Source organism: Dipodomys spectabilis, unplaced genomic scaffold (assembly GCF_019054845.1).
Source record: "Dipodomys spectabilis isolate Male_0828 unplaced genomic scaffold, ASM1905484v1 ptg000215l, whole genome shotgun sequence".
NCBI classification, from domain to species: domain Eukaryota; kingdom Metazoa; phylum Chordata; class Mammalia; order Rodentia; family Heteromyidae; genus Dipodomys; species Dipodomys spectabilis.
Window position 1 is genome coordinate 10509102 of NW_024870892.1, and position 24317 is coordinate 10533418.

A 24317-nucleotide genomic window follows, 5' to 3' on the forward strand; every position below is an offset into this window, starting at 1 on the left:
CTTTGAACTACAGTCCTCAGATCTCTGCCTCCTGAGTAGTGAGGATGACAGGCGTGAGCCATTGCTGCCTGGAAATAGGCTGCTTTTGGAGTGATGGAGTGTTCTAGAATTAGAGCTGGCTGCGCCACTCTGGATTGTACTGATTGTACTGAAGCAGGACACTGGTGTCTCACGCCTGTCATCCTGGCTACTCAGGAGGCTGAGATCTGAGGATCGCAGTTCAAAGCCAGCCTGGGGAAGGAAAGTCCCGGAGACTCTTATCTCCAATGAACCACCAGAAAACCAAAAGTGGCGCTGTGGTTCAAGTGATAGAGCACTAGCCTTGAGCAAAAGAGCTAAAGACAAAGCCCTCAGTTCAAGCTCCAGGATGGGCACTAACAGAAACTTGAAGGACATTCTGGTCCTTTTCCTTATGAGTGCCAGCGTCCTCACCTGGCTCAGTAGCTGATGACAACTATGTCCCCTGCCCACCTAGCAGCTCCTTGTGCCAGCTAGTGCCCTCTTCCTTCCCCTTTCTGGGACCTGCACAGCTGGGTCACCATGAGAGGGACCTTGTCAACCATTTAACAAGGACACTGGGATGGGCCACAGATGGGCCACGTCAGTTAGCTCCAGACTCAGATATTCTTCTTCAGTCACCATTTATTGGCCCTCCAAGATACCTAGCCCCGTCCCATGTCCCATGCCCGACCTTCCCATCGCCCTGAGTATCAAACTAGAGGCTGGGGTGACCAGCGGCCGATGATCTTCCTGATCCAGGGCACATAGGGGGACACGGCAGTGGCCACAGGGGGCCTAAAAACATTGATGCAGGTCTTGGAGCTGAAGGACAGAATTCCATCCACCTGGCCTTTGTCACATATGACCGGCCCACCTGAGTCACCCTGTGGAAATCAACACAATTCAGGTCAGCCTCTGTGTCTAAGGAGACAGCTGAGTCTCTTCCCTTTTCCTTTCTTCCTTTGTAAGCTGATGGTATTTTCTGCTCCTCCTCACCCCAGGGCATTTGCAGATTGTCTATTCTATGGTACTAGAGTTCACATTGGGGTTTTTGCTGTTTCCTGAGGGTGAGACCCTAGGTGACTTGTGCCTCAAAGGTTTTGTTTTTGGTTTGGTTAATTTTTGGGGGGCCAGAACTGGAACTTAAACTCAAGGCTCTTCACTGTCACTTGGCTTTTTCATTCAAGAGTAGTATGCTACTGTTTGAGCCACAGTTCCACTTCTAGCTTTTCGGTGATTACAGATAAGTCACCCAGACTTTTCTGCCTGGACTGGCTTCAAACCATAATCCTCAGATCTCAGCCTCCTGAATAGCTAGGATTACAGGTGTGAGCCGCCAGTGCCCAGCTAGGTCCCAGTGTTTTAATGTATTCTTGTTACGTCTTGCCCTCTTGGACTCCCTAAGGAATGAGACTCAGGGTCTGGTCTTGGGCTGGGCTCAGCTGGGACTCTAGCCAGGCAACCCTGCCAGCCTGGGCTGCCCCGAATGCCCACCACTCAGAACCTTGCAGGGGGCCTGGTCCTTGGCGTCAGCAGCCAGGCAGAGCATGTGGTGGGTGATGTTTCCATTCCAGAAGCGGCTGTTGTTACACATCTTGGCATGCAGCACACGGACATCTAGCTCCTGCAGCCTGAGGGCCAGGCGCCCAGTGGGGTGGGTCACTCCCCAGCCAGCTACGCTGCACTTTGTGCCTGCTGGTATGGCACGGCGCCTTCTGGCCACCGCCAGGGGCTGGATGGTCCTGCTGGGTTTCACCTTTCCATCCAGCTGTGGCAGGACAGGAGGGGCAGTAATGTGCGGGGTGGGGCGGGGCCAGACGGGGTCCCCATGGCAGGCCCTCAGCCCCCTCCATCCACACACCTTCAGCAGCATGAGGTCATTCTCCAGATTCGGCTTGAAGCCTGGGTGCCTGACAGCGGCCTTGATGTGGAAGGTGAGGCCGGGGTCATGGCGATCGTGGAGGCCATGGAGGCCCAGAACCAGCCTCAGCAGCTGTATCCTGTGGATGGAGCAGAATCAAAGGGACAGACATCCCCACTCCCCACCCCAGGCTGGGAATGTGGCTTAGTGGTAGAGTTCTTGCTTAGCATGCATGAAGCTCTGGGTTCGATTCTTCAGTACCACATAAATAGAAAAAGCTGGAAGTGGTGCTGTGGCAGTGCCCAGGCCCCAAGCCCCAGGTCTGGCCAAAAAAAAAAAAAAAGAGGCTGGGCGCCGGTGGCTCATGCCTGTAATCCTAGCTACTGAGGAGGCTGAGATCTAAGGATCACGGTTCAAAGCCAGCCTGGGCAGGAAAGTCCGTGAAATTCTTATCTCCAATAAACCACCAGAAAACCAGAAGTGGCGCTGTGGCTCAAGCGGTAGAGCACTCTCCTTGGGCTGAAGAGCGCAGAGATAGCTCCCAAGCCCAGAGTTCAAGCCCCACCACCGACAAAACAAAAAGAAAAAAATGGATAGACCAGGCCAGGTGGGGGTGGCTCACACTGGTTATTCTAGGTACATCTGAGGACGGTGGTTCAAAGCCAGTCCAGGAAGAAAAGTCTGTGAGATTCTTTTGTTGTTGTTGTTGGTTGTGGGGCTTGAACTCTGGGCCTGGGCCCTATCCCTCAGCTCTTCAGCTCAAGGTGAGTGCTCTGCCACTTAAACCACAGCACCACTTTCAGTGGTTAATTGGAGATAAGAGTTTCCTGGCCTTTCTTGCCCAGGCTGGCTTTGAACTGTGATCCTCACATCTCAGCCTCCTGAGTAGGTAGGATTATAGCCACCCACCTTTTTTTTTAGTCAAAACTTGTATTTTATCACTTGGCTGGCTAATTGGAGATAAGAGTCTCACAGACTTTTCTGCTTGGGCTGGTTTCAAATCACAATCTTGAGATCTGTCTCCTGAGTAGCTAAGATTACAGGTGTGAGCCACGGTACCTAGCTTCTCTTTAGTAGCTCTTTGATGATGTCAGAGACTCAGTTTCCTCTGATGTTGGCTCTGCCCCTCTGGCAGGCCATATTATTCTGGTGACCACAGGGAACACAAATTTCTATGTTTCTAGTTGGAAGAAGGCCAGCGCATGGAGCCCCTCTGCGCCCCCAGCCTCAGCCATCCCCAAGGTAGGAACCAAATCCCTCAGGATCAGCCGTCCGGGAGGAATGGAGAATGGAGCACCTGGGGACAGAGAGGAGGGAGTACTCACGGCGCTCTCAGACAGTGGGCTGCGGTCAGCACCCACTGGCGGTCCACCAGGACCCCCCCACATAGGTGTGAGCCAGCTTTCTGCAGTGAAGCCATGTAGGGACGTGAGTGGGGGGTGACTTCATGACCTCCAATGATTTTGGTCTCCAGTGAATCGCTAGCTGGGGAAGGAGAACAGGTAGGCCCAGTGAGGGCTCATGTGCCCACTCCACTCAGAGACCCTGAATCCTACTGAGCTGTCATCATAAGCAAGCCCCCAGGGCTCCCTAGGGCCTCCATCTTTGACCTGCTCCCCATTCTAAGTCCTATCCTCTGCTCAGCAGCCACTGGTGAGGTTTAAAACATCAATCATGCTGAGCACTGGTGGCTCACGCTGGTAATCCTACCTACTCAGGAGACTGAGATCAGAGGATCACGGTCTGAAGCCAGCCCGAACAGAAAGTCTGTGAGTCTCGTCTCCAAACAACCACCAAAAAGGCTGAAGTGGAGCTGTGCTTCAAGTGTAGAGCACTATCTTTGAGCAGAAAAGCTCAGGGACAGTGCCCAGGCCCTGAGTTGAAGCCCTGCAACTGACAGAAAGAAAAAAAAAGGCTCATGCCTATCATCCTAGCTACTCAGGAGATTGAGATCTGAGGATCCAGGTTCAAAGCCAGCCCGGGCAGCAAAGTCCATGAGACCTTTTTTTTTTTTTGGTGGTCATGGGGCCTGAACTCGGGTCTGGGCGCTGTCCCTCAGCTATTCAGCTCATGGCTAGCACTCTACCACTTGAGCCACAGCCCCACTTCTGGCTTTTTCTGCTTCTGTGGTGCTGAGGAATCAAACCTAGGGCCCCATGCATGCAAGGCAAGCACTCTACCACTAAGCCACCTTCATAGGGCTTGAACTCTGGGCCTGGGTGCTGTTCCTGAGCTCTTCAGCTCAAGGCAAGTACTCGACCACGTAAGCCTCAGCACCACTTCCAATTTTTTGGTGGTTCATTGGAGATAGAGTCTCATGAGGGGCTGGGAAGGTGGCTCAGTGGTAGAGCGCTTGCCTTGCATGCATGAGGCCCTGGGTTTGATTCCTCAGCACCACATAAGCAAAAAGAAAAAAGCCGAAAGTGGCACTGTGACTCAAGTGGTAGAGTGCTGGCCTTGAGCTGAAGAGCTGAGGGACAACACCCAGGCCCAGAGTTCAGGCCCCACAACCGGACCCCGCCCTCCCCCCCCCCCGCCAAAAAAAAAAAAAAGAGTCTCACGAACTTTCCTGCCTGGGCTGGCTTTCAACCGTGATCCTCAGATCTCAGCCTCCTGAGTAGCTAGAATTACAGGCATGAGCCACCAGTGCCCAGCCATGAGAATTTTGTCTCCAATTAACCACCACAAAAAGTCAGATGTGGAGGTTTGGCTCAAGTAGTAGAACACCAACTTTGAGCAAAAAAGGGAGAGCTTGAGACCACGAGTTTATACCTCAGTACAGGTACATGGACTTGTGCATGGATATGCGCACACACGTGTGTACACACACACAATTATATCCATCATAATCTAGCACCAATAGGTCTGATATATAATCCTAGCTATCAGGAAGCTGGGATTCAGAGGATCTCAGTTCAAGGTCAAGCAGGTAGAAGCTGGGTAACCCACTCCTTTTTTGTTGTTGGTGGTGGTCATGGGGCTTGAACTCTGGGCCTGGGCGCTGTCCCTGAGCTCTTCAGCTCAAGCCTAGTGCCCTACCACTTTGAGCCACAGTGCTACTTCCAGTTTTCTAATGGTTCATTGGACATAAGAATCTCACACTTTCCTGCCCAGGCTGGCTTTGAACTGCAATCCTTAGATCTCAGCCTCCGGAATAACTAGAATTACAGGTGTGAGGGTAACCCACTCATGTCTAATTAACCAGCAAAAAGTTATGCTGGAGGTGCGACTCAAGTGGCTAAGTGCCAGTTGAACAAGCAAGAGACCCTAATACGAGCAATATAAACAAAGTCAGTCATAGGTAGTGGGTGCCAAACACCCAGAGATTCTGGCCCTGTAGTTGTGCCCAAAAGACACAGTGCTTTATCCACAAGGACACCTGAACAGCCTGGTGCACAGTGGCATGCGTCACGATAATCTGCAGTGTCCCTCCATAGACATGAAGCACATAGCACACTCCGTCCACGTTGGAACATCACACAGCCCTGAACAAGAGCAAGGCTGTGACTGATGTTATAATGCAAAAGGACTCTGAGGACTCAATGCTCAGTGAGAGCAGCAGACACAGAGAGCCCGGCAATGTGGGGCTTCCTTGGCAGGAAACATCTGGAACAGATGAATCCAGTGACCAGTAAATTTGTAGGTTTCAGGGCTGGAGAGGAGATGGGGTTTGAACTCACAGCCTTAAAATTGCCTAAGTTATGCCTTCAGGCCTTGGTCCATTAGTTAATTTTAGATGGAGTCTCTTGCTTGGCTCCCAGGGCCAGCCTCTGACCCTGATCCTCTGGCTTCAGCCTGCATTTCTCTTGCCTCAGACCATGACTGTCTTACCTATGCCTCCTGGGCAGCAAGCAAGTGCCTCTTGTCTGGTTTATTCTGTTGATATACGGTCTCATGGGATAGGAATGTTTGTGTGTGTGTGTATATCATAAAATGTTCTAGAATTAGAGAAGCACTAAAAATAAGACTTGTAAACTGGATGTGTGAATTGTATAGCATGTGAATTATTTCTCCATAAGCCTATCACAACTGTAGATTTAATTTTTTTAGTGTGTGTGTGTTGGTCCTAGGGTTTAAACTCAGGCCTGTGCATTGTCCCTGAGCCTTTTTGCTCAAGGGACGTGCTCTACCACTTGAGCCACTGCGCCACCTCTGGCCTTTTGGAAGTTAACTGGTGATAAGAGTCTCAGACTTTCTGGCCCGGGCTAGCTTTGAACCTAGATATAGTTCATTCTCCTGAGATATGCGTTAGCCACCAGCACTTGGCCTAGCTAAAATTATTTTAAAACAATCATTTAAGGAATTGATAAAAACGGATCATGAGAATCAGCTGAAAAACCTTCCTGATTTCTCATCATGTTTTAGTGTATGTGCGGCCGAAGCGAGCACTCTTAAGAACTCTGTTCCTGAGCTGCTCAGCTCAAGGTGAGCGCTCTACCACTTGAGCCACAATGCCATTTTCAGTTTTCTGGTGGTTCATTGGAGATAAGAGACTCATGGAGGGCTGGGAAGGTGGGTCAGTGGTAGAGTGCTTGCCTTGCTTGCATGAGGCCCTGGGTTCGATTCCTCAGCACCACATAAGCAAAAAGGAAAAAAAAGCTGGGGCCTGAACTCTGGGCCTAGGCCCTGTCCCTCATCTCTTCAGCTCAAGGCTAGCGCCCTACCACTTGAGCCACAGCGCCACTTCCAGCTTTTTTTCCTTTTTGCTTATGTGGTGCTGAGGAATTGAACCCAGGGCCTCATGCATGCAAGGCAAGCACTCTACCACTGAGCCACCTTCCCAGCCCTCCCTGAGACCCTTATCTCCAATGAACCACCACTGGCTCAAGTGGTAGAGTACTAGCTTTGAGCAGAGGATCTCAGAGACAGTGTCCAGGTCCTGAATTCAAGCCCCACGAAAAAACTGGGGAGGGTGTGTTGGAGGTATACTGCACCAGGTAGAGTGTTAACCAAAGAGCAAAAGCAGGGGCTCGGAAGGCAGCTCAGTGGTAGAGAGCTTGCCTTGCATGCCTGAGGTCCTGGGTTTGATTCCTCAGCACCATGTAAGCAAAAAGAAAAAAGCCGGAAGTGGCGCTGTGGCTTAAGTGGTAGAGCACTAGCATTGAGCTGAAGAGCTGAGGGACAGTGCCCAGGCCCAAAGTTCAAGCCCTATGACCGGACCCAAAATAAATAAATAAATAAAGAGCCAAAGCAGAAAACACCCAGTTTGATTCTGGTCTTGGACAAAAAAAAAAAAAGAAAAGTCTTATGGATTTCTGCCTAGGATGTCTTTGGATTGAAATCCTGAGATCTCGGCCTCGTAAGTGGCTGGGATTCCAAGGTGTGAACACCCGGGCCCAGCCTTGGCAGTTTTCTTTATTCCTTGAGCCTCAGCTTCCCCTCCATCAGCGATGAACAGGACAGCTGCGTCACCCCCAGACAGCAGCTGTGGGAGAGCCACGGAGCACAAGAGGACCCTGCAGGTCAATGTTTCTCCTCAAGGCAAAGGGAAAGCAGTGGGGTTTTTAGCCCAAGTGCGCGTGCGTGCGTGCGTGCCGGTCCTGGGGCCTGAACTCAGGGTCTAGGCTCTGTCCCTGAGTTTTTCACTCAAGGATAGCACTCTGCCATTTGAGCCAAAGCACCACTTGTGGCTTTTTTGAGGTAAATTAGAGATGAATCTCACAGACTTTCCTCCCTAGGCTGGCTTTGAACTGTGATCCTCAGATTGCAGCCTCCTGAGTAGTGAGGATTACTGGTGTGAGGCACTAGTGACCAGCCAAGTTATAGTTTCAGACAGACAGAGCTGGTGGGTACCCTTGACACCTGGGCAGTAAGGGCACGACATCCTGCCACTGGCACAGACTAAAACCCTCCAAGGAAGCAGCAAAAGGGCTTCAGGCAGGGAGGGCCCATCATTTCCACACCTAAGGGAAGACAGAAAGTGTGATAGCTATAGCCCTGAACTATGCAACTTCTCTCCCTATAAAGGATCACTGAGGCCTGACGCAGACTCATGCCTTTAATCCCAGCTATTTGGCACAGAGATGTGAATGATGGTAGTACCAGGGCAGCCTAAGCAAAATTCAGCGAGACTCCATCTCGCTTCATGGCTATAATCCAGCTATGAGGGAGGTTGAAGTAGGATGTTCAAAGTCTAAGATGATCTGGGCAAAAACTATGAAATCCTACCTAAAAATAACCAAAGCCAAGAAAAGGGTCTAGGGTATGATTTAGTGAATACTTATCTAGCCAGAACAAGACTCTGAGTTCAAACCTCACCATCAAAAATAAGTAAATAAATCAAAATAAAAAATAAGTAGATAGCTGGGTGCTACACTGGTGGCTCACACCTGTAATCCCAGCTACTTAGGAGGTTGAGATCTGAGGATTGAGGTTCAAAGTCATCTGGGGCAGGAAAATCTGTAGATACTCATCTCCAATTAACCACTGGAAAACCAGAAGTGGCCTTGGGGGCTGGAAGTAGTAGAGCACTATCCTTGAGTGAAAAAACTCAGGGACAGCACCCAGACCCCGAGTTTAAGTGCTACAACTGATGAAAGAAAGGCTAGGAGTATGGCTTAGTGGTAGAGTGCTTGCCTAGTATGCCTGAAGCCCTGGGTTTAATTCCTCAGTACCATATACACAGAAAAAGCTGGAAGTGGTGCTGTGGCTCAAGTGGTAAAGTGCTAACCTTGAACAAAAGCAGCAGCTCAGGGACAGTGTCCAGGCCCTGAGTTCAAGCCAAGAAAGAAAGGAAGGAAGGATGGAAGAAAGGAGGGAGGGAGGGACACACACACACACACACACACACACACACACGATTGTCGGGGTTCAGAAAACACATGGTATTGCCCATGTAATTTTAACTCCTCTGTATGGTATTCTCACAATAATTAAAAAAAAAAACACATGGTAGCACTGAGGAGTGTAGTTTGCTCCCATAGCTCACTCTCAAGTGGCTCAAAATAGACAAGACCCAGAGACAGACACAGACAGACAGACACACACACAGACACACACACGCACAGGCAAGTGCCACTGTGGTAAAATGTCCTCAGCTGAGGGTGAAAGGAGCTCACTAGGCAATGCTCTATAATTTCTGTAAGCCCAGAATCAAGTTAACATGGTCAGAAAGTTTACGTTTCTTGTCATGGTAGCTGATGGTCTGGATGTCATCCCTATTTAGCTATAAGGCACTTTTCCTTTTGGGCAATACTGGGACTTGAACTTGGGACCTCACACTTGCTGGGCAGGCACTCTACCACTTTGAGTCACAAACAACCCCCAGCCCTGGTTCACAGCTTCTAAACCCCATGTTTGTCTCCACATATCAAAAACACTCCCTGAACCCTGTAGCTCACACCTGTAGTCTTAGCTATTCAGGAAGCTGAGATCTGAGAATCTAGGTTCAAAGCCAGCTTGGGTAGAAAATTTCCTCAGACTGTCTCCAAAATAGCAAAGTGCCTGATTGGAGGTATGACTCAACTGGTAGAATACCAGCTGTGAGCAAGCAAGCTGAGCAAGAGCATGAAGGCCCTGAAATCAAGCCTCATTACTGATAGAAAAATCCAATCCAAACAAGAACAAAAAACCCACTGCTGTTTTCCTATGAGGTATTTTATGTGGATGGCACAAAAAAATGTAAAGCACCAAGTTGGAGTCAGGCCTGTGGTACTTGAGTGTTATCCTATCACCAGAAGGTTGAACAACAGAAGGATCTGGAGTTCAAGGCCAGCCTTGGCTGCAGACTGAGACCCTAGCTCAAGAAGCAAAGCAATGGGAAGTGGCGCTGTAGCTCAAGTGGTAGAGCGCTCGCCTTGAGCTGAAGAGCTGAGGGACAGCGCCCAGGCCCAGAGTTCAGGCTCCACGACCACAAAAAAAAAAAAAAAAAAAGAAGCAAAGCAATGGAAAAGTACAAGCAAAACTTTCCTCCTTCAACCCCTCCTGTTCTTAATGTTAACGGTGTACAAGAGCTTCTTGTACATTCTCTTAAAAGCCAGAAGGCTTTTGGGTGGTTAATTGGAGAGAATTCTAAAGAACTTTTCAGCCCATGCTGGCTTCAAACTGTGATCCTTAGATCTCAGCCTCCTGAGTAGCTAGGATTGCAAGCCTGGTCACTGGTGCCTGGTTTATTTCCCACTTCTTCACTCAGACCTAGGATTCCCACATCTACTGCTCTCCCATTCAAGACCACCTCCCTCCAACCCTGAGCTCTAGGCCTCAGTTTCCCCATCCTGCTCCCAGCTCCCCCCTCACCTGCCCACAGTGCCCCCAAGACGAGCAGCAGCAGCAGGAACCAGCGAGCCTCCATCTTGCTGCAGGGTTTGTGTCCCCTGTCCTCATCCTGTGGGCACAAGTGACATTCACAGCTCCACCCTGTACACCAGGCGACAACTCCACCTATGGCTGGCTCATTTTACTCATAAGCAGCTCACTGCTTCTGGTGACAAAATCCTCATCAACCACAAAAGGTCACAGTCTCACAATTACCTAAGTATTTACCATCTGATGGGTCCAAATCCTCCATCCTGTGCTATTGTGTGATATTTAGTATGACTTTGTGTGTGTGTGTGTGTGTATGCATGTGCACACCATTCATGGGGCTTGAACTCAGGGCCTGGGTGCTGTCCCTGAGTTCTTCTGCTCAAGGCTAGCACTTTACCACTTTGAGCCACAATACCACTTCTGGTTTTCTGGTGGTTAACTAGAGATGAGTCTCACAGACTTTCCTGCCCAGGCTGGCTTCGAACTTCAATTCTCAGATCTCAGCCTTCTGAGTAGTTGGATTACAGGCATGAGCCACTAGTACATAGCTATAACTTGATTTTTCTTGGGGAAGGAGGGAGGTCACTGGGATTGGAACCCGGGGCCTGGTATGTGCTAGACAATTGTGCTGCAGAACTACACCCCCAGCACCATTTTTAAAGCAACTCTGGGATTTGACCTCAGGCCCTCACATTTGCTAGGCATTTTAACACATGCTTTGTTTTTTTGCTAGTATTGGGGCTTAAACTCAGGATCTGGGCACTGTACCTGAGCTTCTTTTAGTTCAAGGCTAGCACTCTACCACTTGAGCCACATCATCACTTCTGGGCTTTTCTGTGTACGTGGTACTGAGGAATTGAACCAGGGCTTCATGCATACTAAGCAAGCATTCTACCACTAAGCCACATTCCCAACCCCATGCTTTCTTTTTATACTTTACTAATTTTACCACTGGAGCTGCTCCCCTAGCCCTAGCTTGCTTTACTGCTTTTAGGTGAGGACTCTAGCCTACTTTTTCCCCCTCAAACCATAATCTTCTAGATCTCTGCCTCTGAGTGGTTGGAATTACAGGCATGAGCCACTGTGCCTGGCCCTCTTTTTTTTTTTTTTTTTCTTTTGAGACAGGTTACATTGTAGTAACCCCGATTTGGCAGGAAATCAAATCTTCCTGCCTTGGCCTCCTAAGTGCTGGGTGGCTTATACCACCATCTCAGCTTTTTTTCTTGTGAGAACATACATTTACCTTCTTAGTCATTTTTACAAATAAAGCTCAAAGGCTTAGCTTTTGCACAAGGCTGTGCAGCCACCTCCATCATCCATTTCCAGAACTTTCTTATTTTCCCAGGATGAATACTCTGCATGTACAAACACAGAAAAACGGGGGCTGGGAATGTGGCTCAGTGGTAGAGTGCTTGCCTAGCTTGCATGAAGTCCTGGGTTTGATTCCTCAGTACCACATAAACAGAAAAAGCCAGAAGTGATGCTGTGACTACAGCAGTGCTAGCCTTAAGCAAAAGCAGCTCAGGGACAGTGCCCAGGCCCTGAGTTCCAGCCAAGAAAGAAAGGAAGAAAGGGAAGGAAAGGAAGTAAATATACCATCATTGGGACAGCCAACAAAACCTAAGCAATACAAGAATCACACAGAAGTTAGGTAAGAGAATGTTTGGATTCACCCAATACTGGTGGCTCAAACCTACAACTCTGGCTACTCAGGAGGCTGAGATCTGAGGTTCATAGTTCAAAGCTCACCTGGGAAGGAAAGTATGAGATTCTTACCTCCAATTAACCAGGTGGTAGAGTACTAGGCTTGAGCACAAATAGGGTCAGGGACAGTGTTCAGGCCCCAAGTTCAAGCCTCAGGACCAGCAAAAAGAAAAAAAAAGCAAAGCTGTCAGCTGGGTGCCCATGCTAGCTACTCAGGAGGCTGAGATCTGAGAATCATGGTTCAAAGCCAGACCAGGCAGGTAAGTCCATGAGACTTTTTTTTTTTGTCAGTTGTGGGGCCTGAACTCTGAGCCTGGGCACTGTCCCTGAGCTCTTCAGCTCAAAGCTAGTGCTTGACCACTTCTGGCTTCTTCTGCTTATGTGGTACTGAGGAATCGAACCCAGGGCCTCATGCATGCAAGACGAGCACCCTACCACTGAGCCACCTTCCTAGCCCTCCATGAGAATCTTTTTTGTCAGTCATGGGGCTTGAACTCTGGGCCTGAGCACTGTCCCTCAGCTCTTCAGCTTAAGGCTAGCACTCTACCACTTGAGCTACAGCACCACTTCCAGTTTTCTAGTGGTTTTATTGGAGATAAGAGTTTCACGGATTTTCCTGCCTGGGTTGGCTTTGAACTGGGATCCTCAGATCTCACCCTCCTGAGTAGCTAGGATGACAGGTGTGAGCCACCAGCGCCCGGTTCTCCATGAGACTCTTATCTCCCATTAACCACCAAAAAAACTGGAAGTGGTAGTGCGGCTCAAGTGGTAGAGCGCTCATTTTGAGCTGAAGAGCTCAGGGACAGCGTCCAGCTCCAGAGTTCAAGCCCTGTGACTGACACACAATCAATCAATCAATCAATCTTGTTGGCCAGGTGTGGTAATACACACCTGTAATCCCAGCACTTGGGAGAAAGCAGAATTAGGATTTTCAGGCTGGTCTTGGGCTACACAGTGTGACTCTGCTTCCCCAGAACCTCTTAAGGACAAGCCAGGTGCCAGTGGCTCACACCTGTAATCCTAAGTACCCAGCAGACTGACATCTGAGGATAGGCAAGAAAGTCTGTGAGACTCTTATCTCCAGTTAACTACCAACAAGCCAGATGGAGCTGGGGTTCAAGTGGTAGAGCACCAACCTTGAGCACAAAAGCTCAGGGACTGTGCTCAAGCCCAAGTTCAAGTTCCAGGACTGGCGCTGACATTGGCACACGTGCATTCATGTGCAACACGTGTGCACACAGGGCAAAACTCACAGCCTAAAGACAAAATTGCAGTGACCAAACTGCAAAACCAGCCCTGTGGGTACTGTGTGGTCAGGGGCCTGGGCATTTGGAGGGCCCTCAGGTTTGTCATGTCCCCCACTCTGGGAGGGGCTCCAGCCAATGCAGCCAGTCCTTTGCCACAGTAACTGGCCAAACCATGCTCATGGCCCTGGCCGTCAGCTACATGAGGCCTCCATGGTCAAGGAAGCTGAGGCAAAGCTCAATTCTCAATGAGAGGTCCTGTCTGTCCTAATCGTGTGTCTACCACTTGTGTTACAGAAGGCCTGAGTGACGCGGGGGTGGGGAGGAACAGGGATGAATTTGATCCAAGTACAATACACACATGTATACATTTATCACAAAACTCTTTTGTACTATTAGCATATACTGGATAAAAGAGGCCCGGAGCTTCCTGAGAGCAGCCAGGGTAGACACAGGCTGAGGGCTGGAGGACTGCAGGCAGCCGCAGCAGCAGCCACCTCTCTGAGGATCCTTTCCAGCCCTCGGAACCTCAGGACTGTCTTCAGCCCTTACATGACACAAGCTGATTAAGAAGCAAAGTGAGCCGCTTCCTTCCGCCATGGCTAGAGGTCGGAAGCTTCCACCAGGAGCTTGCTGACAACCCCAAGCCGTTGGACCTGGGCCACACGTGGGAGGCAGGGGGCAGGGACCTGGCTTCTGGGCTGGCTTCACCAGGATTCCTTGCTCAGACCCCAGACCCCTGCAAGAGCCTGCCATCAAGGCTTCGAGCGGGTCAGAAGTGTGGAGACCACCTCTCCACCCCAAGGAGACCTTGTCTGCCTCCTCATAAAGCAGTTTTATTTAATTTCAAACAAACCAAAGCAGAGAAGAGGTGGCCACGGGTGATCTGTCCACTCCTGGGCTGGGCAGAGTCTCTGGATCCAGGCTGGGCCCGCCCGCCCCGTCCTTGGCCTGGGTGCCCGAGTGAGGGCGGCGGGCACTGCTCTTCTCAGACGCCGAGGAAAACCCAGGAACAGACACGGGAGGGAGGAGAAAACCTAACGGCCACCACCCGGGGAGGGGACGCGCCCCCACGCCCCCGTGAGGTAGTCTGTGGTCTGAGAGCCACACGGGTCCGTCCTAGTGAGGTAAAATTTTGTAAGTTTATTTGGGCGGGGGCCACGGCGTCAGGACTCCTCGTTGCTGGAGTCATCCTCGTCATCCCCGAAGCAGCTGTCGGCCTCCTCCTCCACCTCGCCATCCTCGTAGTAGTCGTCATAGAACAGATCGGAGCCCTCGTCGGGGGCTGGTGCCTTGGTCTTCACGCAGTACTCAGCCAGCGTGGTGGGCACCTTCACCCCGTCGCGCTCTGCATCCACCTTGGTCCCCAGGACCTGCTTCCTGCGGGGACAGGGCAGGTGAGGGCGCCAGGCAGGCACTGACAGTGCAGCCACAAATGTGCTAAGCACAGCCTGCTCTTCCCTGCGCAAGGAGCTAGGCGGCTGGGTCTAAGGACAGGCACGGCAGGAGCTGGCTTTGTGAACTCAGCCCCAGAGCCACTAGAATGGCAGGAGACTGGGCAGTGGGCCATGGCTATGGCCGCCTGCTGTGAAGATTCGAGGCACCAGCCCTGTCCAGACTCCCATCCAAACTTGGTGGGAAGCAGAGCAGACAGGAGTTAAGGCAGCCAGGGGCTTGGCCTAATGCCACTCTACCCACGCGCTCAGCCCACAATACAGGACACGCCACACGAGGACCGAGGCTACCACAGTGAGACCCCCGCCTCAGAACCACCAAAGCCAAAAGCAAGGCTGGGAGGGTGGATGGGCCTGGCCCAGCGCCAGGAGACCTAGGTGAGGGCTTGTGAACAGGAGCAGCCCCACCTCTGAGGCCAGGCAGCAGAACATGAGAGGAGCCCAGAGATCCCAGCCTTTGCCCAGCAGCTTCCTACAGAAAACATGTGGGAGACCCACACTCGAGGGCACCTGTGATGACACCTTAGGGGGAGATCTCATCCCCCCCCCCCAGGGGAGGGGGCTCCCTCCTTAGCCCTACACATGACTGTAGCAGGAGAAGCACGCTCCAGCAACCCTGGCTTTCCCAAGCCTCTACCCCACGAGCTGCTCAGCAGCTTGAAGCAAACCCAGTCATGGCTCCGCAGGCGCCATCTCCTGGCCTGAGCAAGGCAGAGGCATGCATGCTGCAGCCCGCCACGTGGGGACATGTGAGTGGCTCCCAGGGAGCTCTAAGGTAAAAATAGTCAGCTGTTTATTTCTGCTGGGAGGGGGATGGGGGGTACTGTGGGGAGATAGGGAGACGCAAGCTGGTAAGAACTGGGCCAATGGCCAGCCATGCGGGCCAGGGACCCGCTGGGAAACTGTCCTGGACCATGGACCAAGAGCAGGTACCACAGTGGCAAGTGACTGCAGGGCATTCAGGGTGACCAGTGCAGGTGGCGTCCATCTAGCCATTCCGAAGCCCCTGCACCCACAGCCCTGCCTGCCAGCAGTGACGCCCAGCCAGGGATGGCTGCCCAGAACACCAGGTGCCAAGTCACGCTGCCCGATGGTGGGAAGGCTGGAGCTGCTGCATGCACACACGTGTGTGGCCCTGGGACCCCGTGTGTAGGCAAGGGCATGTGGAGCACAGGTGTCCATGTATGGTATTTCAAGCTTAAAAATACTCTGCTTATGCCAGGTGCTGGTGGTTTGGCCTATAACCTTAGCTACTCAAGAGGCTGAGATCTGTCTGTGGTTTGAAGCCAGCCCAGGCAAATACTAGAGTCTTTTCTCTAATTAACCAGGAAAATGGTATGGCTCAAGTGGTAGAGTGCCAATTTTGAGCAAAAATAACTAGGGCAGTCCCCAGGGCCTAAGATCATGCATCAGTACTGGCAACAAGTAGGAAAATTGCAGGTAGCCATTTCTGAGGAGAAACGTATACATAAATTGTTATTCGCTTGGGTGGTAGGGCCTCACAAAAGTTAGGCAAGCACCATGTATACATTTTGAGAAGTCTGGGAAGATTCCAAAGTCTTGATTGCCAGGCACAGGGATTAGGAGTGAATTTCTTCACCTCTATTTGTACGTGCAGGACCTGCTTTCTCGTACAGCAGTGCCACTCCCAGACTGTGAGCCACCAATGTCTGTGGTACGTGAGGAGCTCTGACCCGCACACAGTGACCTCACTTAGCCCCCTCATCCCATCTGCTGACATGCTTGGCCTGACTTCCCACGACAGTGGGTCACATGGGCTGGTCCGGGCCAGGCGTTTGTGCACGCTTCCCTTGCCAACTACACTTGGGCTGCTGCCAGCATGGGAACAACAAAGCCCCTGTGCACATTTTCAGGTCAGTGCTGGTGTAGAAGAGCCTCCCTTCCTCTTGGGTACAATAAGGAATGGAACACAAGGTGTGAAGTGCTGTTTGAAAGGTAAAAAAAAAAGTATCTGAGGCTGCGAAGGTGGCTCAGTGGTAGAGCGCTTGCCTTGCATGCTTGAGGCCTTGGTTTGATTCCTCAGCACCACATAAACAGGAAAAAAAAAAGCCGGAAATGTCGCTGTGGCTCCAGTGCTAGAGCGCTAGCCTTGAGCTGAAGAGCTGAGGGACAGTGCCCAGGCCCAGAGTTCAGGCCCCACGACCGGACCCAAAAAAAATTTAAAAAAAAAAGTATCTGGGAAGAAAAATAAAAAAAAATAAATAAATAAAAACATGAAAAAAAATAAAAACAAATGAACAACAACAAAAAAAATCAAGCCAGTAGCACTGGGGTATGCTCAGTGGTGAGATCTTACCTAGGATGTGCTCGGCCTTGATTCCAAACCCAGCACCACATACCAAAACCCTCACTGAAAACAGTTAACCCCACCGATCTGTGATGATGGCTGATGGAGACAGAGCAGCTAGAGATGGCAGCAAGACAGAACAAGGAGGGCAGAGGAGGGCAGGGTGCCGTCCCACACACCCTACTTCGTGGGTGCCACTTGCTGGCTCCTGGCAGTGAGATTGGAAGCAATGGGGCAGTGTGACAAGGACAAGAGGGTCTGCAGAGCCCCAAGACTAGGTGCTGCTTCCACAGCAGGAGGGCGGCTCAAGCACACACCCGGCACCAGTCATTCCTCTTCTGAAAATCATTCCAAGTTTCAAAGTTGCAACTAGTGATGGTTAGGCAGAAAAGTATTAAATCATTGCCTAGTGTGTGACTGAGGTCACATGTGAAGACAAAGCTGAGCGACAAGACCGAGAAGGGGAAGAAAGTGCAGTCTGGCGTGGATCCACAAGCACGGAGCAAGCATGACACAGGCCAGCACAGAGCGAGCATGACACAGGCCACCATCCTGAGGTGGGTAGAGGGATGACCACGTGAGTCAGGGCCTGTGGCTGTGAGAGAAGCTGTGGCAACATGGTAGACACTGGGTGGCCACCTGGATGGTGGGGGTGAGGACTCCAGGGCCCCTCCTGACCTGGGGGGAGAAGGGTCTTCCTAAGGGCCAGCAGACAGGTCCTTGTGTCCCACCAGCAGCGCAGGGCTGGGGACTGCGGGAGCGGGCAGCCCTACTCCGGAAGCCCCAGAAGCACGCGCTCACCGGATGATGTCCGTGTATTCCCGGTCCTTCCCTTTGCTCTCTTTCCACTTCCTGTACATCACTGAGGCGTCCACATTGGCCGGCGAGAAGGTGTTGGGCTCATTAAGCAGCGAGATCACACTCAAGAGGATGGTCCTGGGGGAGCAGCAGGTCAGAGGGCAAGGCCATAGGGAGAGCTGACAGAGGCACAGGCAACCTCGGACACCCAGGCCGGTGCCCCAATCTGGCAGGAGGACCCATCTGATGCCTCACACCTCGGGAGTGTTGCGGGGCAGCAGGGGCGGAGCAGGGAGGAGTCGCGGTGGTCTCCTTGGGTCCGGCTGGCATGGCTCAGGAGTGTGCTGTATGGGGAGCCTACCACAACTTGGGGGAGGAAGAAAGCTCATTCTACTTGTGGGGCCAGCCAGGGATTCAGGAAGCATGGCTGGCAGCTGGGGCGAGCCAGCACCACAGTGCACCCAGGCAACACACACACTCGCATGCGGGAGCCCAGCCTCACCTGACATTCTGTGTGGGGTTCCACCTCTCGGAGGGCAGCTCCCCACTCTGGGGGTCGTCGACTGGGGGGTGGAGGATGGAGATACACACATCCCCTGTCTGTGAGGAGGAGGGTGCACAGGTCAGACGCAGCTCTGGGGCTCCCAACACCAGGGTTTAACAAGAGTGCAAGGCTGCAGGGAGGTGTGCGAGGGAAGTGGGAAGGGAAGTACAGGGGGGCGGTGAGGCACGTGCAAGGCAGGTATGTCAGGAAGCATGTGGGTCAGGCATGTGTCTGGAGGAGGGCAAAGCTGGCAGGCAGGCAGGCAGGCACTGGCAAGGAGGAGGATGGGGAGGCAGGAGTGAGCGAGGCACATGGGACGGGGGTGGGGCTCACCTCATAGATGTTCGGGTGCCACATCTTGGTCAGGAACCGGAAGGCAGGTGGAGAGTATGGGTAGTCAATGGGAAACTTCAGACGAGCCTGTGTGTGGTAGAAAGTGGGCTTGTTTGTCCTCCTATAGAGCCCCACACGTCACAGACAGGATGACAGAGGCCCAGCACTGTCTGGGCTCTAGCATGTTGGGTGGATGCCTGTGAGAACTAAGGGCCTCTCCATCTGGGTCAAGGCATGTAGGAGGCCTGCAATCAAGTGCCTAAAAGGCTGCCTGGAAATTACCAGAGCTGATCACTGCCCCCTCAAAGTCTAGGTGGCAGAGCCAGGCTTGATCTAGCCACAGGGTGGGGGGTGGGGCTAGAAGATGGGTACCTGCCACCAGTGTACCTTCAGGTCCCAGGCAGCCCAGGCCTCAGGCACCAGCCAGCAAAGCTATCTGTGAAAGGAAGTTTGGTAGGAGCGAGGAGGGTACTGTAGATTCCCCTAAGGGAATCTATCCTAGGACCTGGTGTTTAAGCTCAGCAGAGTGTCCACCTGGGTAGGAGCTGACTGACCAAGGGGGGAGATGAGCCAGCAGGGAATCATCCCAGGTCAGCGCGTCTCATCAGCTGTCCAGACCAAGGGCGGCCACAAGGGGCGGATGTGAGTCACCTGCCTGGGCGCCAGCTGCTCAGCCTGAGGCCAAGGTTGGCACCACCCACTGCCTCCCAGCTCTCAGCAGGTAAACAAGGAAGCTGCTGCTTGCCAGGGTCCTGGGATGTTTTCAGATAAAGAGTGGAAGCCAGGTCTCACCATCTCTGGGCAGGGAAGGCACAGGGAGTGGGGTTTCTCATGGAGAGTGAGGCCCAACAGGGGAGAACTCTGTGGCCACAGTGATCCAGGAATTTGGGCCAGAGAACCTGCCCAATAGTTCCCCCAAGCTTAGGGCTTGGCTCCTAGACCTGGATCCCTGGGAACAACAAGCAAGGGCAATATCCTCTCTGTACCAAGTCCTACTACACCTGTTTTGTTGTTGTTGGCAGTACTGGGGTTTGGTCTCTCAGGGCCTCAAACTTGGTGGACAGCCCTTCTACGACTGAGTTATACTTCCCCCACCTACCTATGAGTACAGGGTCTTGCTTTTTTTTGAGTCTAGACCACAATTCAACTATTTACTGGGTAACTGGAATGACAAGTGTGTGCCATTGGAGCCACTAGTGCCTGGCTGTACTTATTCTAAACATCTCATGGGACTGGGAAGGTGGTTCAGTGGTAGAGCGCTTGCCTTGCATGCATGAGGCCCTGGGTTCGATTCCTCAGCACCACATAAGCAAAAAGAAAAAAGCCTGAAGTGGTGCTGTGGCTCAAGTGGTAGAGCGCTAGCCTTGAGCTGAAGAGCTGAGGGACAGCGCCTAGGCTCAGAGTTCAGGCCCACGACTGGACCCCCCAAAAAAAAAAAATCTCAAGACACAGCTGGGCATCATTGGCATCACACCCCTAAATCCTAGCTATACAAGAAGCTGAGATCTTGCCGGGCGCTGGTGGCTCACGCCTGTAATCCTAGCTACTCAGGAGGCTGAGATCTGAGGATCGAGGTTCAAAGCCAGCCCGGGCAGGAGAGACTCCTATCTCCAATAAACCAACAGAAAACCGGAAGTGGCGCTGTAGCTCAAGTGGTAGAGCGCTCGCCTTGAGCTGAAGAGCTGAGGGACAGCGCCCAGGCCGAGTTCAAGCCCCACGACCCACAAAAAAAAAAAAAAAGAAGCTGAGATCTGAGTATTGTGGCTCAAAGCTAGCCCAGGCAGATTATATCCAATTAACCAGCAAAATGACAGAATGGAGCTCAAGGGAAGAGCTCCAGCCATCATGGAAAAGCCAAACAAGACTGTCAGTTCACACCCCAGTACTAACACCAAAAAAACAAAATAATAACAAAAAGACCCAGAAGTGTTTGTGTGTGTGTGGGTGTGGTTGTGTGTGTGGGCGCGCCTGCCTGTGCATGTGTCCTAAAGCTTGAACACCTAGGGCCTGGGTGCTATCCCCAAGTTTTTGTGCTGAAGGCTAACACTCTACCACTTGAGACGCAGCTCGACTTCTTTTGTGGTGCTTAATTGGAGATAAGAGTCTCAAGGACTTTCCTGTCCGGCTGGCTTAGAACCATGATGCTCAGATTTCAGCCTCCTGAGCAGTTAGGATGACAGGTATGAGCCATCAACATCCAGCTCAGAGTTGCCTCGCATGGCTGAGCCCAAGCTGAGGTTCAGAGAAGAAAATCATCTTAGTCACACAAGGCTAGTGAGCCTGAAAAAGCTTTCTCTCCCTTTCTTAGTATTGGGCACTACCAGGGGCCTGTCCTCTGCCTCAAGGACCTGCTATGGCTCCTAACAGAGAAGTAGGTGAGGTTGGATGAGAAGAAGCACTGCAGCAAGTACTTAGGGAACATGGTGGCTGGGGCACCCACAACTCACATGTGTCCACACTCACTTGGCAAGAGGGTCCCCCATACCCTATACCCCACACTGAAGACAGGAGGGTGCCATGCTACCTCATGATGTGATCTGTACCCAATAGGGCCCCACAGCAGCTGTTTCTAGAAGTATAGATAATCTCCCAAATGCCAGCCTAAAGGCTCTACCCACAATCCTTTGCAAATGGGCAGCAGCCAGATTGAGGCTTTTTGTCTGGAGTTCTGGGCTGGCCTCAAGGTGGAATGCAGCTAGCCATGCTATGAGCAGAGCCCTCATCCTTACAGCCACCTACTCCCAAAAATACACAACAGGAACTGGAGGGGGTGTTACTGCTCATACCATCTGGCAACCTCAGAAGTTTCTCAGCTCAGATTCTGTCCCAGTGTAGGGAGGCAAGGTTGTCCACAGTCTTCTCATGTCTATCTTATAACTGGAACCTCTACTGACGAGGAACACACCCCACTGGAGGACACAACTACTCTCCCTGCTACTGAGCAGGTGGCTTAAAATATCTGCTCCAGCGGGACACAGGTGGCTCACACCTGTAATCCTAGCTATTCTGGAGGCAGAGAACTGAGGATCATGATTCAGAACTAGCCCAGAAAGGAAAAAGTCTGTTAGACTTTTATCTCCAATTAACCGCCTTTGAAAAAGCTGAAAGCAAAACTGGCTCAAGTGGTAGAATGCCAGGGGAAAAAAGCTAAGGGACAGTAACCTAAGACCTGAAACCCCCAGTAACCATCACCAAAAACAAAACATCTGCTCCAAGTGCAAAGCAGACAGGTTATCTATCTGCCTGGGTCCCATCAAGGGCAGTGAGTCCTAGCTTCCAGGAAGTCAAGGGCAGTGACTGCTCCCATCTACCCCTACCTCCAAGGCATTAGATCCTTATTTTGCTCTTCTAAGATCCTAAGACCCTGACAGAGGAGGAGTTCAAGGACACCGCTGGGCTGAGATGGGTGAGTTAAGAAAATTTCCCCCAATGTGGGGTCTTGGTTTTCGGACACATCAGACAAAAACACAGCCAAGTCCAGGAACCACCCTAGGCTTCCTGCTTCTAACAATCTGGCAAGCAGTTGGCTTTAAACCACCAGAGGGCAGAGGAAACTGGCAAGAAAGGCGACCCAAGAAGCTGCCTGTATTAAGTGGAACCTGAGAAAGGCTGGTCAAAAGTGACACAGGAGCCCTGAGCTTCTGCAGTAAGCACTCAAGGGTCCAGGACTTTGGCAGGGTCCTGGACTGTGGCTCCTGGGACAGGGGTGGGCGTGGCGATCCGAGGAAACAGGTTACATAAAGCCAGGGTGAGGCTCAGAGGCCTGGCCAGCTGCTATGGGCAAGGGTGGCTACTTTCCAAGCAGGTCCGGCTGCCAAGGCCCCATCCGGGCTTCTGCTGGAACCCGAGCAAGTGGCGGAGCCAGTTCACCCCGACTACCCCTCCTTTCCCATGGGGCCACTCTCCCCAAGAGCAGAGCTCGCTAGATCGGGGTGGGGCTCTTTGCCTTGGGGGGGGATGGGGGGGGGGAGAAGAGAAGCTGCCTTCCCAAGAGTTAATTCAACAAGCGGCCCATTTCGGAGCCAAACTGGGAGGGTCCCGCCCCCCTCTCTCCCGGAGACGGATGGGGGAATCTGGAGCTGCTTTGAGAGAACTGAGGGCCCACCAGAGACCCCTGGGGGAGGCCGCGGAGGCCTCGGGCAGAGGGCCGGGAGGGTGATCACGACACAAAGGGGAAACTGAGCCGCCGCCAGCGCGGCCCAACTCACCTTGAAATAGCCGCCCTCGTAGTAGGTGTTGGGGGGCCCGAAGATGGCCACCTCCCAGTTGTACAGGTCTCCCTCATCCACCAGCGTCACTCGGAAGCCCTCCACCGGCTCCTCCTGCAACCCCTTGAGTTCCAGAAGCAGCGCCTTCTGCGAGCTGGGCACCAGCGGCCGGGCCATGGCGGCGGTGGACGGGCCCGGGGCTGGCGTCGCACCGGGCCGCGGAGCCGCCGCGAGTTCGCGTGACGGGCCGGGCTGCTCGCTGGCCGCGGGAGAGCCGCCGCCTTCTTCCTCTACGCCGCCGCCACCGCCGCCGCCGCCACCGCCGCCGCCGCCGCTCGGGGCCCCCGGTGGCTCCACTCGCTCTGGCGCTGCCGCCGCCCGCCCGGCGCTCTCCTCGGTCCGGCCCCCGCAACCCACCCCAAATACGCCTGCGCGCCGCCGCCGCCGGGTCCTGAGTGCGCCTGCGCGCCACCACCTAGCCTTCGAATGCGCCCGCGCGCCACCACCGGGTCCGGATCGCGCCTGCGCGCCCGCCCGCGGGGCACGTCGGGAAGCGGAGTCTCCTCCCCGCCCCGCCGCGCCGCGCAGGCGCCTCGCGCTTCCGGCTCCCCGGAGGCTGCCGCCACCTCCGCCTGCACGAGCTCTGCCGTCGCCTGTGCGCGGGGAGGCGGGCAGAGCTAAGGCTGCGTGATCCCACCGGCTCGCCTGGGCTTTGTGGGCCTTTTTTTGTGACGTCCCCGTAGGGGGTGGGGCCGTGGGCGGGGAGTGGGGCGGGGCTCCGGTTCGGGTGGCGCCGGGGTAGGGGCTGGGCCTCGGGGCCGCTGGGCCCCCGGGTCCTCGGTGAATTGTAAGGCGTGGGAGATGCGCCCTCAGGGCCGGTCCCTCTGGGCCCTAAGAGATCTGGGGCGGGTGGGGGCCTGGCGAGGACCGGCTTCCCCCAGTTTCCTCAGGGGTGTGTCTGACAGGTGGGGAAGGGGCCGGGCAACTGGAGGAGAAACCGGTTCACCTCTGCCATTCAGCATTCATCCCACCGACTGCCCTCCCCACTCCCCTCGCCCCGCCCGCGACCCCCATTGAGACCCGAACCTTGTGACTGTAGGAGAACTCCTCCTGTCATCTCAGGCTGCTCTTTGACCAGCCAGAATCCTGCAGAAGCAAACCAGAATGCAAGAAGAAGCATCCAGGGGAAGAGAAAGCAGACAAGCAAAGGCCTGGGCTAGTTAAGATTTCTGCTGAATCCTGCCCCTGGGCTTCACTTACTGGACCCTGCCTGAGCTTGGGCCTGCTATGTCCTGATCCACACACCTACTCATTTCTTGCCTGGACACTTGGTCATGAGTGTTGGGGGTGGTAATGGCAGCTTAGGCAAACTCTCCAGGAGGGTGGATAAGGTATCTGTGACCTGTAATGGTGGGTGGCTGCATCAATCCCAGACACAAACAGCTTCATCAACATCTCAGGCTGGGGTGGAGAGTGAGTCTCTCTCACAAGTGTGCCAGCATCCAGCTACTGGCCACGTGATACTGGTGTCTCAGTTGAGGACCAGAGGTAAACCTGTCTAGCCAGAGGAAAATGCCAAAGGTGGACAGTGGGATCTAGGGAAGATCCCTATTTCCTGT

General features: G+C 53.0%; 2 protein-coding genes across 2 annotated transcripts; both read right to left on the minus strand.

Annotated features, from left to right (window-relative positions):
- Positions 1 to 624: 624 nt before the first annotated feature.
- On the minus strand, positions 625 to 10167 carry Gzmm (granzyme M). Its single transcript, XM_042697203.1, has 5 exons — positions 10097 to 10167; positions 3187 to 3346; positions 1862 to 2000; positions 1505 to 1768; positions 625 to 884 (listed from the first exon to the last, which is right to left on the minus strand). The coding sequence occupies exons 1-5, from the start codon at positions 10149 to 10151 to the stop codon at positions 711 to 713; spliced, it is 792 nt and encodes a 263-aa protein (XP_042553137.1). The 5' UTR covers positions 10152 to 10167; the 3' UTR covers positions 625 to 710.
- Positions 10168 to 13873: 3706 nt separating this feature from the next.
- On the minus strand, positions 13874 to 23039 carry Cdc34 (cell division cycle 34, ubiqiutin conjugating enzyme). Its single transcript, XM_042697274.1, has 5 exons — positions 22699 to 23039; positions 18491 to 18577; positions 18116 to 18213; positions 17617 to 17751; positions 13874 to 14433 (listed from the first exon to the last, which is right to left on the minus strand). The coding sequence occupies exons 1-5, from the start codon at positions 22873 to 22875 to the stop codon at positions 14220 to 14222; spliced, it is 711 nt and encodes a 236-aa protein (XP_042553208.1). The 5' UTR covers positions 22876 to 23039; the 3' UTR covers positions 13874 to 14219.
- Positions 23040 to 24317: the final 1278 nt, after the last annotated feature.